Consider the following 15,915-nt stretch of genomic DNA (forward strand, 5'->3'; position numbering starts at 1 on the left):
TAGCTAACATAAACCAGTCATAGCTAACAGAAACCAGTCATAGATGATAGAAATCAGTTGTAGATGACAAAAACCAGAGTGGAAGATACTCTCAGAATTGAAACGTTGCTTGAAATGGCTTTGGCCGTGTTGGCAAGATGTCACTTGTAGATGACAAAAACCAAACTGCACAGTGTATGGGCGCGGCTGGTGTTGTGGTAGAAAAGCCCTGTGCGTAGATGCAAGCGGCGTGTGAAGGATATAAAGCGGTTGTTTGTTACCTGGCATCCTGGCTGAGCAGCGCCTCCAGCTCGGCCAGGTGGGCGTGGTTCTCCTTGGTGGCGGCCAGCGAGCGGTGCGACAGGGCGCGCGTCTCCTGCAGCAGCGCCCTCAGCTGCACAGTCTATGGGCGCGGCTGGTGTAGATGACAGAAACAGCCCTGTGCGTAGATGCAAGCGGCGTGTGAAGGATATAAAGCGGTTGTTTGTTACCTGGCATCCTGGCTGAGCAGCGCCTCCAGCTCGGCCAGGTGGGCGTGGTTCTCCTTGGTGGCGGCCAGCGAGCGGTGCGACAGGGCGCGCGTCTCCTGCAGCAGCGCCCTCAGCTGCACTTTGGCCGCAGCCGTCTTGTCCTTGACGTAGTCGCGGAATTCTCTCTCGCACTGCCAACACAAACAATACACATTGAACCATATCACCACACTTTGCATAACAAAGCCTTCCTTGATCTAACACTGTAAGTGCGACCTCTCCTGGAATATACTCCACACTTCCAAGAATATAGATCTCATAGAAAGGGTGCAGAGACAATTCAAAACATTTCAAAGTACCAAGGAGCTTTCAAAGACCGACAACATGAAGATAGACTCAAAGTACTCAAATTATCAGCATCAGCTTCAAAATAGCCTCTCAGTAGCTGGGCGAACTGTACAGTGTACAGCAGGGGTCACCAAATGGCGGACCGCGATCCGGACTGCCCACCTATATTGTGCGGACCTTGTGTTAACAATGCTTGTAACTTGAGTACGTAATTTGATAATTCGCCAACGGATGGGTGGGCGCAGAATGCAAGATCGTCAGTCGTCGAATGGGTAAGGGTTGCGGTGCGGTCCAGATAATGATCGATTTCCAACAATTTTAAAACACCAAAAACAGGAAGTTTCTTTTCAAGAATTTTGGATAAAATTTGTTTGTGGTAATAAATAGCCAGAATTAAAAGAAATAGCCTTGAAACTTCTCACTTTGTTTGAGTCAACTTATGTTTGTGAAGCAGCATTTTCCAAGATGAACATTATTAAAAATAAATTCCGGAGCAGACTTACCGACGAACATATCCAAGATTTAATGACAATAGCCCGCAAAAACTTTAATCCAAACTTCAGACGGATAGTTCAAAGCAAAAAAATGTCATTTTCCTCATTAAACTTCTTTTTATACATTTGTTTATTATTTAATAAAATAATGTTGCGGAGCCCATATGTTTTATTTGTTCATTGATTTTGATCTACACATATTTAAATAGTATTTATTTATTTATTGGACAATTTTTATAGCGCCGCTTTTGTGATATATCACCTCAGGGGTGCTTTACAGTTAATGCAGGTATTACAAAATATATATGACCCCTAATGAAAGTAATTGGTGACCCCAGGTACAGCAAAAGTACACAACTGCTTATTCTGTATGGTTGCGCCAATGCGCAATAGACATTAACTTATACATACATCTCATGCACACATACACACATACCTGCAACCACTGTACTGAGATAGTATTATTGTCCTTTGTCCTACCTTCCTTTCCATTCCTGCTCATTATGTGCCCTTTGGTAATCAGTATGTTGCAATAACCCGAACCGCTCACAATAAACCGCATCCGCGCGAGATCTCATCTCCCTTATCTTATGACATTATCATTCGCGCCGATATCGTGCAAGCCGCTTCGTGTTAAGTGACATTGTTGTGAAGAGAAAAGACAGGAAGAAGCGAGTGCCCTTTCCTATTGGTGAGTCCTTCCTTTATCCGTATAACAAATATTGTCTTATGTGCAGTGGTCATTGCTCAATCATCCAAGGTCCTTCGACAAACATTTCTTACACTATCATAAAAACAACTTCATAACTCCTTATACACCACTGTACAAATTGAAAGTGCGCCCCTCTGTTGAATTTGGCAGCCAACTCCAGAGCTCCTAAACCCTCGATTTTGTGCAGAAATTGGTGGTGCATTTGATACATTCCATCTCAACAAATGTAACAATCTTTAGAACACAGGCGTCTGGTAGGAATGTTGTCCTTTCAATTGCTCCGAGAAACCAAAATTTGTCAACGAGTCGCATCTATGACTCGTTTTTGAGATCAACACCTCCACTGTGGAATAATAAGCTGACCTCTGTGTCCTACCTCCCACAGCCAGGGTCCCTTCAAGACCCAGGTTCCCTCCTTCCCGTCCTCAAAAGACCTGCAACACAGCATCTCCAAAGATGAAAGAAAATTAGTTAGTTGGGGAAGTTCTCACCCTGTCAGAAGAGGCGGAGAATTTGGTGTAGCGGGGGTCCTCTTTGACCAGTTTGCGCACGTCACGCCACGCGCTGGTGAGACCGGCGCGCGACGGACCCAGTTCGTCCAACATCTCGCGGAATTTGTCGCGGCGCTTGGCGCCCAGCGCTCCCGTGTGCGACGTGAACAGGCGCTCCTGAGAATGTGACAAACAAACGCATTAGTTGGTGTAAAAAATACACTTTTGATGACAGTGTCAAACAATTGGGCCTAAATTTCGTCAAGATATTTATTGCAAAGTAAAAAAATACAGTAAATATACCGAAAATATGAACACACTTACTAAGCATTTTAAACTAAAAATAAAATTATATGAAACGCCAAAAATGTTTTCAATACTAATGTCTAATAAAATAAGTGTGTGTTTTTATCTTTTTTCATTTATCAGTCATTTTAATTTTAGTAGAAAAAACGTAAGGGGAGGGGTTTCAAAATAGCTACTAAAATACATTATTTTCCATTTCCGCCAAGGTGAAACACTTTCTTCTCATTAGTATCTAACTGATAAAAAGATTTTTTAAATAATGTGTATAAACCGTGTCCCTATTTTGTATATATTTGTTAGGTTAAGTACGTTCGCTTCTCTTCAGTGTGAAATTATGAAATTAAGTCGGCGAACATAATCAGATCAGATCACCTCCTTACCTTGTCTTCCTTGCCGAGGAGGTCGGCCAGCGGCCAGCGGTGGTCCTTCTTCAGCTGCTTCTTGGCTTCACGCCAGGATAGCTCCGGATTCCGCACCAGATCAGCTAGAAGGGCGTTGAAATGCTGGAACCAAAAATAACCGTTATTTATTTATTTAATGTCAACGGCATAAATTTACCATTTCTAATAAATTATAAACAATGAAATTAGAATGTATAAAATTAACAGAAATATAGTTGGATATAAAACTAAGAGATACGTGATTAGATTAGTATTGATTGTGAAAAGATATGATATTGTAGCCTTCTAGTATCTACATTCCATACAGTTAAATAGATCCGCTACGTCTGCATATCTATTGTTAACTTCATGAAATCTAGGTACGAGCGAGTTTTTGAAATGCTGTCCCGGTGTTGTTACATTTAAGGAGTTGCTCTTGGAGGTATATGAAATTCAATTAGGTTATGTAAATATATACTACCCCTTACAATTTTTAACATAAATATTATGTATTATCATTAATGTTTGCTGGATTAAAATTGCACAAAAAAAAAACTAACAGTCCACGACGGGATGCTGATACCAACCCTGATGTATGACAGTGAGGCATGTAGACGAAACTAGACTGAATGCTGTACAAATGAAATCTCCGTGAGCTAAACCAATGTATGACTGTGTTCAAAATGTGAAGATCCAAATAGAATGCAAGGTTGAAGAAAACATGGTGAACAAGATTGAGAAAAGGACGACTAGTTGTGTGGCAGTCCATCTTCTCTGTTTAATAACTTAATAGTTAGTGTTAGTGTACTTGTATGGCCTCGTCCCGCTTGTGGTACTCGCGCTCCTTGTCGCGGTCGCGCAGCGAGGTGGCCAGCGCGCGCTGTACTTCACGTTCGCGTTCTTTGATGGACGCCTCCGCGCGCGCCGCCTTGTCCTTGGCAGCCTTCTCCTTCGCCGCTTCATCCTCCTCGCCTGACTCGTTGTGCTCCTCTACCTGCGTATTGGATTTACAAGACTGTTGAGTCACAACACGCAGAGTTACAAGAACAAGACTTTAGAGTGACAACACACATGAATTAGAAGACTTTCAAATCACAACATATCGGGTTACAACACTTTTGCGATACAAGTTACAACACATTGAGAGTTACAGGACTATTGAAACATAACACACTGTTGCATAGATGATTATCAACTCACAACACACTGAGTTACAAGACATTTGAGTCATCAGATTGAAGATAATCAACTTACAACACACTTTTGCATAAAAGATTATCAACTCAAAACAGACTGCTGTATCCAAAACTCTCAAATCACAACATACCGAGTTACAAGACTTTCAAGTCGCCACACACCGGGTTACAGGACTATTGAGGCATAACACACTGTTGCATACAAGATTATCAACTCAAAACAGACTGCTGCATCCAAAACTCTCAAATCACAACATACCGAGTTACAAGACTTTCAAGTCGTCACACACCGGGTTACAGGACTATTGAGGCATAACACACTGTTGCATACAAGATTATCAACTCAAAACAGACTGCTGCATCCAAAACTCTCAAATCACAACATACCGAGTTACAAGACTCTCAAGTCGTCACACACCGAGTTACAGGACTATTGAGTTACAAGACTCTCAAGTCGCCACACACCGAGTTACAGGACTATTGAGTCACAAGACTCTCAAGTCGCCACACACCGAGTTACAGGACTATTGAGTCACCACACACCGGGTTACAGGACTATTGAGTCACCACACACCGGGTTACAGGACTATTGAGTCGCCACACACCGGGTTACAGGACTATTGAGTCGCCACACACCGGGTTACAGGACTATTGAGGCATAACACACTGTTGCATACAAGATTATCAACTCAAAACAGACTGCTGCATCCAAAACTCTCAAATCACAACATACCGAGTTACAAGACTCTCAAGTCGTCACACACCGAGTTACAGGACTATTGAGTTACAAGACTCTCAAGTCGCCACACACCGAGTTACAGGACTATTGAGTCACAAGACTCTCAAGTCGCCACACACCGAGTTACAGGACTATTGAGTCACCACACACCGGGTTACAGGACTATTGAGTCACCACACACCGGGTTACAGGACTATTGAGTCGCCACACACCGGGTTACAGGACTATTGAGTCGCCACACACCGGGTTACAGGACTATTGAGTCACAAGACTCACATCACTTACGTCACTCCCGACGGTGCTCTCTTTCCTGTCCCGACCCTTGCTGGCTTTCCGGCTTCCCTCCTTGTCGTCCCTCTCACGATCTCGGTCCTTCTCCTTGTCCTTCTTCTCCTTCTTACCTCCCTTGCTCTCCCGATCTATAAAACACAAAACAAAGGTATAATAAAATGACAATTTTAAGGAGGTACTACTAAAAATATACATAATTAATATAGACAGAGAAGAGTGTCTTTTATACAAATCCACAGTTTTATTCAGAGATTGGTGAAATTTAGCACACTTGACCTTCAAAACAAGAGGAAAGTCAGTGTCACCCCATGTAGGGGCAGAATAAAGCACGGGCGGAATAAATTTCACCTGATAAATTCCAACTTCAGACGCAAAGTACTCGAAAACGAAAGCTCAAAACAGTTAAACCACAAAATCAACTCCAAATGTGATGTGGATTCACCAGTTTTCCGCTTGTACCACTAGTTTCCGGACACCATGTATACTTAATTCAAATCATATCCAAAATATCAATTGTGGCTTCTATAAGCAATGCACACATAATGGGGAGGAATTTAAATATGCTCAGTGTATTCGTAACCCACGAATGCGTTGTCAACACAGACATATGAATATATAGACTAGAAATTAAAGGTGAGGGGTAAAATCAACTGTTGAAGAACGAAGGGGGTAAAGCTGACTGTGATTCGTTAATAAATCAATCTGACAGTATATAGGCATCTCGCATTATAATATCACCATTTAGTTCTTAAAAGTAAAATCTGCTTTTGAATGAATAGACATTTTTACATGGGAGCGCAAATTACTCGCCACGTTATGAACAAATTTGCGAAGTCCAAATTCGGCAAAAAAAAATTTCTTCTATTTTCAGAGTCGAATATTTTGTTTACGTATTTAGTTAAGACACTTTTATAAGTGTTCATAATTTACTTCCCAGTAACAACGATTCGCACACTTGAGAATCGCTACATTCGACCAATGTTGGCTCGATGTGATAGTATATGTTTCTACAACTGATTCATATTATACGACGTGAATAAGCTTAAAATGATGCTTACATATTATGGAATGTAATACGACAATCGGGTTTATTCTCTTTTTCACATCTATTTTTACAAGTTTTCATATCACAAGCCACTATTTTGCCGTGTTATTTCATAAAATGCCTCGACCATAGCTCGACGCTAGTTCGAACAAGAATGATGACGTCACATTCTCAAGATTCACGGGAAGCCATACGCGAGCCCAGCCGGCTCCAATGGAACCGGTATGGGGAGTGGGGAATAATACGCTTTTAATCACTTAGGGCAGGTCTACTAATATTCATATGTCTATGGTTGTCAATCTTTTTTAAAGATTTAAAAAAAATAATAATATCAATTCATTCATCTCATAGCCTCTTACCTTTGTCTTTTTCTTTCCTCCTCTCCTCCTTGAGGGCCTTGACGTAGTCGCGGAAATAGTCCTCCCTAACGGCGCTCCCGTCCACCGCCTTGCAGCGGGCGTCTTGCTCTAACCTCTTCTTCACGTCGGACCAGTGCGCGTGGCGGTCTACCTCCTTTGTCTCCTTAAGGAGCTGCAGGAAGTCCTTCTTCACCTGGTGGCCATTCCACAAGTCAAGTAGATTCATTACATAAATCCATTCCAGGTAACGAAGTTCGGTAATCCATTGTAGATTCAGTTGACGAATTCCAAAAGTAAATTAGATTCAGTTGACGAATTCCACGTGTAAAGTAGAATCAGTTACCGATGATGAAGTTCGGTAATTGATTGTAGATTCAGATGACGAATTTCACAAGTCAAATGGATTCAGTTCCATTGGATGAAGTTCGGCGACGGATTGTAGAAACAGTTGACGAATTTCACAAGTCAAGTTGATTCAGTGGATAAATCAGTTCCAGATGATGGAGACGGCAATCGATGTGTAGATCCAGTTGACGAATTCCGCAAATCAACAAGATGTAATTGAAGAAGCAGATCAGAAGACGGCAGCACAAATTGGAAAAAGAAAAAAAATGCAATTAGTCAAAGCAATGAAGAACCCCACTTTCTATCTGGATTTTGTAATAATTCAACGTGAATAATAGTTTCTTCGACTGACTCTCAAGTGGCAACACTTTTATTTTAGATTTTTAAAAGGTACTCTAATGCCACGTTTCCCTAAGGGCAGGCAGTAAATATAGTGCTTATTTTCAAAATGTTGCCACCGAGAAGAATAATTGTTAACAATATCTGCGGCGGCACGGCTCACGGCTGAAATAAAATGGAATTAGTTTTTTTTTTTCTGAAAAAAATAGAGAACATTAATTAAATTAATATCAGCAGCGGTCTACGAAGTTTTGCTGTAAGAAAACCTGAAATATTAGTAAAAAATATTAATTATACATAATTATCAAACACAATTTTCAATTAAATATTCTATTTTTATACTATTTCTTGATTGAAATTGTTGCTTTGTTTCCATAGTAGACAACAAAAAAATATAATATGACAAGTGTCAATAAATGTTAAAGTTAAGAATTTTATAATAAATTAATATCATTACCACAAAGATGAAACATGGATAAAAATACTTTTGTAAATTGTAATAAGTTTTTTTTATGCTTTGACGGGACCAATTTTATTTCAAGTAACTAAGATAGTATATATCTTAATAAATGAGATACAGAGTCAAATGAATGTCCGTTTAATGTAGTTTTTTATCGGTAAGCATTGTGGTTTAAAGTAGCGAATGATGGAAAAAGTCGGAGACGCCCGGGTAAAACATTAGATAAATCATTACTAACAAGAAACCAAATGAAACCGTTTATTAAATATCCCATTAACTGTGGATATTTTTTAAACATAGTAAAAATTATTACAATTTACAAAGTATTTCAAATTTATTTATTACAAACGTGAAAAAACTCTTTTGCTATTGTTATATTTTTTATTCAGTCCATTTTCAATTACAGTACTTATCACTAATCCAAACAAATACCGCTACCACTGATCTTTCGTAAAATCTCCATTTTTTGTTTAAAGATAAGGTGTCCGGTTTACGCTTGCGAGAAGATTTCATTCTGTAAACTTATTCAAACAAAAAAACTAAACAAACAGTAACACATGAAGCAATTGCTAGAATACACGGAGGACTAAGGGAAATGTCCTAAAACAACCATAACTAACCCTGGTGACTGGTATAATGGTCAGCTGGTAAGTGTACTTGACAATTTGTCATACCAGTCAATTATAAAGCTTGATTTGTGCTTTCAACTAGTCAAACTAACGGCAGATTACAGTAGTTGTCGGATAATTGGCAGATTACTGACGGAGTACTGTATTTTTTTTAAATGTAAATGGAAACGTTTTCTTTTAAAAAAAGCATTTGTTTAAAAAATGTTAAAAAAAATAACAAAATCTATCATGCTAAGTATTAAAAATACAGGTAAAAAAAAAATTACATATTGGATTAATTAAATCTTCAAGTAGTAACAAAATAAAAAAAGTATTTTTTCGAATGGTATTAGAAGTACGAGTCAATTTATACCTTTAGGATTTTTTGTCTTTCATTTGATTACATGTTTATAAATTTGAAATCGCTCTGCAGAAAAGTTGTCAATATTGATTTGTACTCATAATACGATTGTAGCATGATAAATATTTTTTTTAAATTGAAGGCTGGAGTTAAAATAAGTTTATAAAAAAATATTTAATTAAATTCATTAAAAAAATTCTGCATTTAAAATCTAAACCAGGCTTCAGTTTTTATAAATGTAAGATTTAAATATTAAGAGATTTAATTTTCCTGTAATAAATTTTGTGTATAGAGCACGGTGCGATCCAACTTATAATTTTTGTATATTAGAGTACACAATGGTGCGATCCAACATACAAATTTCGTATATTAAAGCACACAATGGTGCGATCCAACTTACAAATTTTGTATATTAGAGTACACAATGGTGTGATTCAATTTACAAATGTTGTATATTAGAGCACACAATGGTGCGATCCAACTTACAAATGTTGTATATTAGAGCACACAATGGTGCGATCCAACTTACAAATTTTGTATATTAGAGCACACAATGGTGCGATCCAACTTACAAATTTTGTATATTAGAGCACACAATGGTGCGATCCAACTTACAAATATTGTATATTAGAGCACGCAATGGTGCGATCCAACTTACAAATTTTGTATATTAGAGCACACAATGGTGCGATCCAACTTACAAATAATAAATTTCATTCATGATGGAAGAGGTACATATGTGAAAAGGGATTGTTTTCAAATTTGCAAATTTGGTTATATGGCGGTTAAATTTTGATTTTGTTTTCGACCGTTTCAAAATGATAAATGGCGAAAATCAAAATTTTAAGATTAGTATTTTTAAAAACAAACATATTTATTTATAAAATTACAGTCGAATAAAATATTGAAGCTGAGAAATAATCATGATTTGAAAAGAGAAAGGAATCAATATTATTGTCGGAAATTCCTTTTTAAATCTACAAAGTTTTGTAGGCAAATATCTCTGTAAATACATATTTGTACATATATTTTGTCGTTTATAATTGGGAATCTATCGAATCTAATTAAATACATTATATAACTTAACAAGTGGAGTGCCGATAGTGCCCCGGGGAACTTATACCATCCACGCTGGATTGATTTAAGACATTATGCTTTGAAAACTGTATAGAGGACAAAGTGATAATACTTTCGATTCTACTTTTTATATAATAGAAAAATGAAAATAATAAGGTTTCCATAGTGGTATAAATATGTAGAAATAATAAAAGCACTTTTTACAATCATATCAAATATTTAAATAAGACAGTGTTAAGATAACATGAAATATATTTTATATCCAAGTAATTTTAGCGCGTATTTGCGTCCGACAATCGCGTGAATTCTGACGATTTTCTGTCCCAACTCTCCGCAGGTCAATCAAATATTAAACATTAAAATCATTGTTTCCGGGAATTGAACCCAAAATGTAAGTATTTACACAATTGTAATACATAGAGCCTGAAAACATTTCACAAACTTGTCTAAACATATAAATTCAAATAATGTACAAATTAAACAGACAATATTATTATTTATCATTTCGAATGCTGTGATAAGGTGCTATAAAAAAATGCCACAATATAAAGTGACATCATAAAATATCAAGTACTTACTTACACTTAATTAAAAATCATAACTTTATATTGGACAAATTTTCATAGATCTTTAGCACTGCAAATGTCATATAAGTGACTTCATAAAATACCAAGTCTAAACACTTTAAATGGTTTCCTTCCGGATGGTGTTATATTAGACAAATTTTCATAGCTGTTTAGCTCTGCGTTCAGAGAAATTACGTCATTTTTATTTGCAATGTTTTTTACGTAATCAAAAATATTATCATGATTCATTTTTGGGTTATTATGCCCTGTTGCACTTCCTCCATCTGCAGTCACACAGCCTTACACTGTCATCAATACAGACGTATAGATTGTGGTGAAGTACGCCTTTATGTAATGCTCTTAATGTGGTTTTCTGCGTTTAGTTTTGGTGTAGCCTTCTAACGCCGGATACCAAGAACTGTAAAGTAGTGGAACTATAACGTAAAAGCGCCCTCTACAATAAGCGCAGAAAACCACGTTAAGATTATTAACACTGGCTGGCTTGATGTTATATCACTTATACATAGATAAACACACCCTTCACCACAATGTACACATCTGCCCTGATAACGAACACTGTAACACTGTTCGAAACGTTGGCTAAACTAAAGGAAGGAGGAGGAAGCGTAGCATGACCTAATAACCTAAAAATATTAATACTTTTGGCTGTGAAAATCACAAATAATAGTCCCGTCGTAATCAAAGGCAGTTAAATCTGACACAAAATTAAATATATAGAATGGGCATCATAAATCTGTGCGCCAAAGGATTAAGGAGATAAGTCAAAATAAGCTCTAATGAAATGAGTTCACTTAAATCTTTTACCTTGACGTGTTTTCAAAATATTAACATCATATCGTTCGCTTAAGGCTATCCAATCCATCCAACTTGAGCAAGATCACGCACATGGCAATAAGGTTGAAATTGACGGTTAATGCCGGCCGCCTGTTTCGAATTATGCAAAAACAACAAAAGAGATGTTTTTTTTATTTGTGAAGCACCGCCACAAACTTTCAAATGTTTCCGGTAAAAGTAAAAAAAAAAAAAGAAAATCTCAATTGGCAAAAACAGGCATAACTGATTTCAGTTGTGTTCAATGACCTCGGATTTGTTTTGAACTTAAGTGTCTTTTTAAAAATTGGAACTGATTGTGTCAAGACAACAGACAAGCGATAAAGTACCTACCTGTACTATAATATTTTAACAGAAAATAATTATTTTAATAACTTTTTTCAAAATTGGAACTGATTAGTTGAGAATTCAGTCTATTCTGTGATTTTTCACGGGTCTGGGCTAGTTTCATAATAAAAGCTAAAATGATAAAAGGTATTAAATGTTTAAGTACAAGATGTAATAGTGTTTTACACAAAAACTTTGTTCTATATGCAATATTTAATAATAAATTGAAATTAACAATTAATTAAATTTTCAAACTAAAAACAAAGGGATTTTGCATATTGAACTAAATCAAAAGTTGACATTTCGACTCGCCCCGTCCATCCTTTGGCGCACAGAAATGGCAACTCCGTTTAAACATCATCTGCATAGCCAAAGAAACGATATCCAGAGATCATCATTGTCTCTGTTAAAAGGTTTTGTTTCGTAGGTTGTGTGTGGACATACATTACATTTGGTTGGTTAGGCCTGAGAAATTAGATGCGGAGCGATCTCAGCCCCTCCTTTCGCCTCCCCTGGCTCTGGTCTGCGGAAAGTGGATTGCGCGAAATGGGCGTCGCGCACGCGGCCGCTCCTAGGCCCCAGGGCACGGCCGCTAGTTCATGGCAATGCTGGTATTAGGTTACATTTATGTACGTCTCTTATGAGGACTGTGAATCCATTCTTTTAAATAGGCAACTCCTAGATATTTAACATGATGTAATAATTTGATGGGAATGTACAGTTGTCATTCCAAGTATTGGAAAAGTGGTGTTATTGTTGTTGCAAATCCATGACTCCGCAAGACACATCATGACGCAAGTCACATTATGACACTAGTCACACTACGATGCAAGTCACATTAACCTCTCAGACAAACACTTTTGTTTACTTTGTGTTCCTTTGCGAACTGTCAAAACGTGAAAATTTTTGTGTTATTCACGAGTTTTGTTAAAAGCTTCATAACTCACGTTTTGGGAAACGTAGCCTCATTCTAAAAAATGTTTTGGAAAGATTATGAAATTCACTATCGTATTGTTTTGTTATACGTAAATATTTGCGTTTCTAAATATACATTTTCTGAAAACGTCAAAAATATGTAAAAATCGCTGACCATTATTTCAAAGCTGTGAAAAATGTACTTTATTCTGAGTATCATAAAGAAATAACACTTTATATATTGAAGAAATATAATTAAAAACTATTAGTCACCTCAAAATATTAACCGTCCAAACTAAAATATTTTTAATAAATTATTTAGAAACGCAATAAATTATGAACGAACAAGATGACAGATCCAATCGACTTAGATAATGCACCTCTACATTCCATAGATATTCTTGAATACAGACGCGTAGCGTTATTCATTATCGATACTCTGTTTTTTAAATCATGGCAATCCGTATACTAGTGATGGAAATAAATCGATTTTTGTAAAATCTCGCGCGTTTACGTGAAAAGACGTTCTAATGTCTTGACCGCTATTATCATATTTACGTCTTTTGACGTTCTAATGTTCTGAGTGGTTAAGACGCAAGCCACATTACGACACAAGTCACACTACGACGAAAGTCACAATATGACGCAAGTCACATTATGACACAAATCACACTATGATGCAAGTCACATTATGGCACAAGTCTGTTTTTTTATTAAAACGACCTTAGTTGGGAATAATCCTACGAGGATACATAAAACAATGCAGTTGAAAGAGCTATAAATAATATTCGTGTGCTATTGCCGTCTAGTGAGAGGGAGAGAGAAGAAAGGACTTTGAAAGAGTGTATTTGTGTTCAATGACCGACAAAATTGATTATTTTGTCTTTTCTGAAAAGTGACCAAACATGACTTGAACAGAAATGGATGCGCTACAACGATAAGAACAATAAATCTATTAAATAACACCGTTAGAGCACAAAAAAAGCATAACGTCGAAAAAAAATGTTAATTTTGAATCCGAATGTGATATTATAAAATGAAATTTCTTTTTACAATTACAAATGTAACAAGTTTTTAAAAAAAAATTCTGCAAACAGGAACTATTACCAATACACGGTCCGGAAACTAGTGCTACAAACAAACTGGTGAATCTACAACATATAAACTAAAAGAAACTTTAGGTCTACGCTTTGACTATTTTTAAATGACAACAAACAGCTGATAGTAGTGATAGATTTTTTACAAAATTCCTACCCGATTCACACGAAAATGAATTAACAGATGTTCACAGTATTTTTAACACATATTTTTGAAACGTTATGCTAAATTTATTGCTCTAATTGTAATATTTATTGGGCTGCACATTTGAAGAGGAATTAGGATACATATTTGCTTATAGATCAATGCTCCTGGACCTGTAAGTCATTTTTGTAAGGATGATCAAACTTAAGATTGATTTCACAATCCAATCAATCAGTTGGCAGCGCCTACATATCTAAGAAAAATCTGTTCACATATTCTTGAGCTGCGCGGGAATCGAACCCGCAATCATCAAACCCTAAGCCCGTCATCTCACAGGTTTGGAGTGACTTACGACCACAGTTGTGCGAAATTACGGTATTGATGTATGTAAAACCATACTTCAAACAGATTCTTTTCTGCGTGCATATTTGTTGCACCTTACCATTTATTTGTCTGCTTCTATGTTAACAATAGGCCCATCCGCATGTACACTTCGGAGCGACGGTACCGCCTCGCAATGGACTGCGCTGTGAACCGTTACGTTACTTTCGGACGGCGGTCTGAGAGGCGCGCGGTACCGTCGCTCCGAAATGGCCATAGAATAGCCGCCATTATGTTTTTGAAACATTTTTAGTTTGATGGCAAAGGGTGTTTGCCACTAACAAATTAAAAACTATTGAAATGATGCACATGTTTTTTTTCTTTTTGATTCGTAACGTTAGCAGTTCGAGAATGTTCTCACCGTGAAAGACACAACAGTCGTGCTCCTCCAATGAACTGATATGTTTGTTTTGTAGTCGACACAACAATTGAAACAGACAAAGTGATATGTTTGTTTTGTAGTTGACACAGCAATTAATACAAACAATTTTCTTCTCCTGCTGAAGCCTTCAAATCAAAATGCCATGAGTTTATGTACCAACCAATAAATATAATATAACTCTATTATATTATTAAATATATAAATTAATTAATTAAACGCATACTTATGGCTGTAAGAAAATTCTGAAAAATTAATACAAATAACATCCTACTCTGAAAAAAAAATAGTATTGTTTGATTGTAATAAAAATATATGGTCAGTTTCAGATTTTCAAATGATAGAATGCCATTACAATACACTTGAAATGTAGCAAATACCAAACACACGTTGTTCACGTACAGCGTAATCTATACCGCCACTTTGTCGAGTCCTACAAATTACAGTAGCGACGGTAACGTACTTTTAGTGAGTAGTATCATTCTAGTTTCAAATCAAAAAAATCTGTCTTCAAATTTCAAAGTTCATTTTCAAGTTCTGTAAAAGATTTTTTGAAGCTCTGTTATTATTTCAATTCTGTCAAGCAACTAGCCTACAATGATATAATAACAGAACTTGAAAAGAACTTTCACAGAACCCGAAAATGAATGTTGAAATTTGATGAATTTTTCAAACAATATATAATAATAATATTGTTTCATATCCAAATAAATATCAGTATGCTACAAAAAATATGACGTTTTGTCTTATAAAATATGTAGATATTAAAAAGATTGAAATCATCGTGGAAATTACACGACGAGCTGAAAATAGAAATGCTTTTATCAAGAAATGTCAAAGGTTTTGAGAATTTGTCCTTTACGAAATGCAATCAGAGTTTTATTTAGTAGTGAAAATGCTAGAAAAACGGCACAAAAATTCAATTTTCTTAGTTACTTAAGGAGAAATCCATATTTTTTACATTTTTCTAATTTGTTTGCGAATATTTTTTTTAAACGCAGCAATATTTTGGTAGCACGTAATCACAAGTAAAACAAATTTTCAAATCATCGGTTATCAGGAAAATAAAAATAAATTGAGAGATTTTCTCGCAGTATTTAAACTTCATGAAAACATTTTTTCTTTTTCAAGTACAACCTGTGAATGTTAACCAATGGGAAAATAAATAATAATGTACAGCGTCATGTAATGTAATGTATAGACTTAACTTCCAACGGTTTATTAAGATATTCCGAGCATGGTTGCGCTGTCGA

The 15,915-nt window shown here is 36.5% G+C and overlaps 1 protein-coding gene across 1 annotated transcript in view; it reads right to left on the reverse strand.

Moving 5' to 3' along the window:
- The window catches only part of LOC149414130 (uncharacterized), a 55,204-nt gene that overhangs the window by 3,998 nt on the left and 35,291 nt on the right, over positions 1-15,915 (reverse strand). The window contains exons 17-22 of the mRNA XM_089644015.1: positions 6,811-7,003; positions 5,401-5,534; positions 3,989-4,174; positions 3,181-3,303; positions 2,495-2,671; positions 471-640 (exon numbers count right to left, since the gene is read on the reverse strand). Coding sequence (XP_089500141.1) covers positions 471-640; positions 2,495-2,671; positions 3,181-3,303; positions 3,989-4,174; positions 5,401-5,534; positions 6,811-7,003 — 983 coding nt within the window. The remainder of the gene's footprint in view (positions 1-470; positions 641-2,494; positions 2,672-3,180; positions 3,304-3,988; positions 4,175-5,400; positions 5,535-6,810; positions 7,004-15,915) is intronic.

The sequence above is a fragment of the Hesperophylax consimilis genome, chromosome 20 (genome assembly GCF_061612785.1).
Source record: "Hesperophylax consimilis isolate HC1 chromosome 20, BYU_Hcon_1.0, whole genome shotgun sequence".
Lineage (NCBI taxonomy): Eukaryota > Metazoa > Arthropoda > Insecta > Trichoptera > Limnephilidae > Hesperophylax > Hesperophylax consimilis.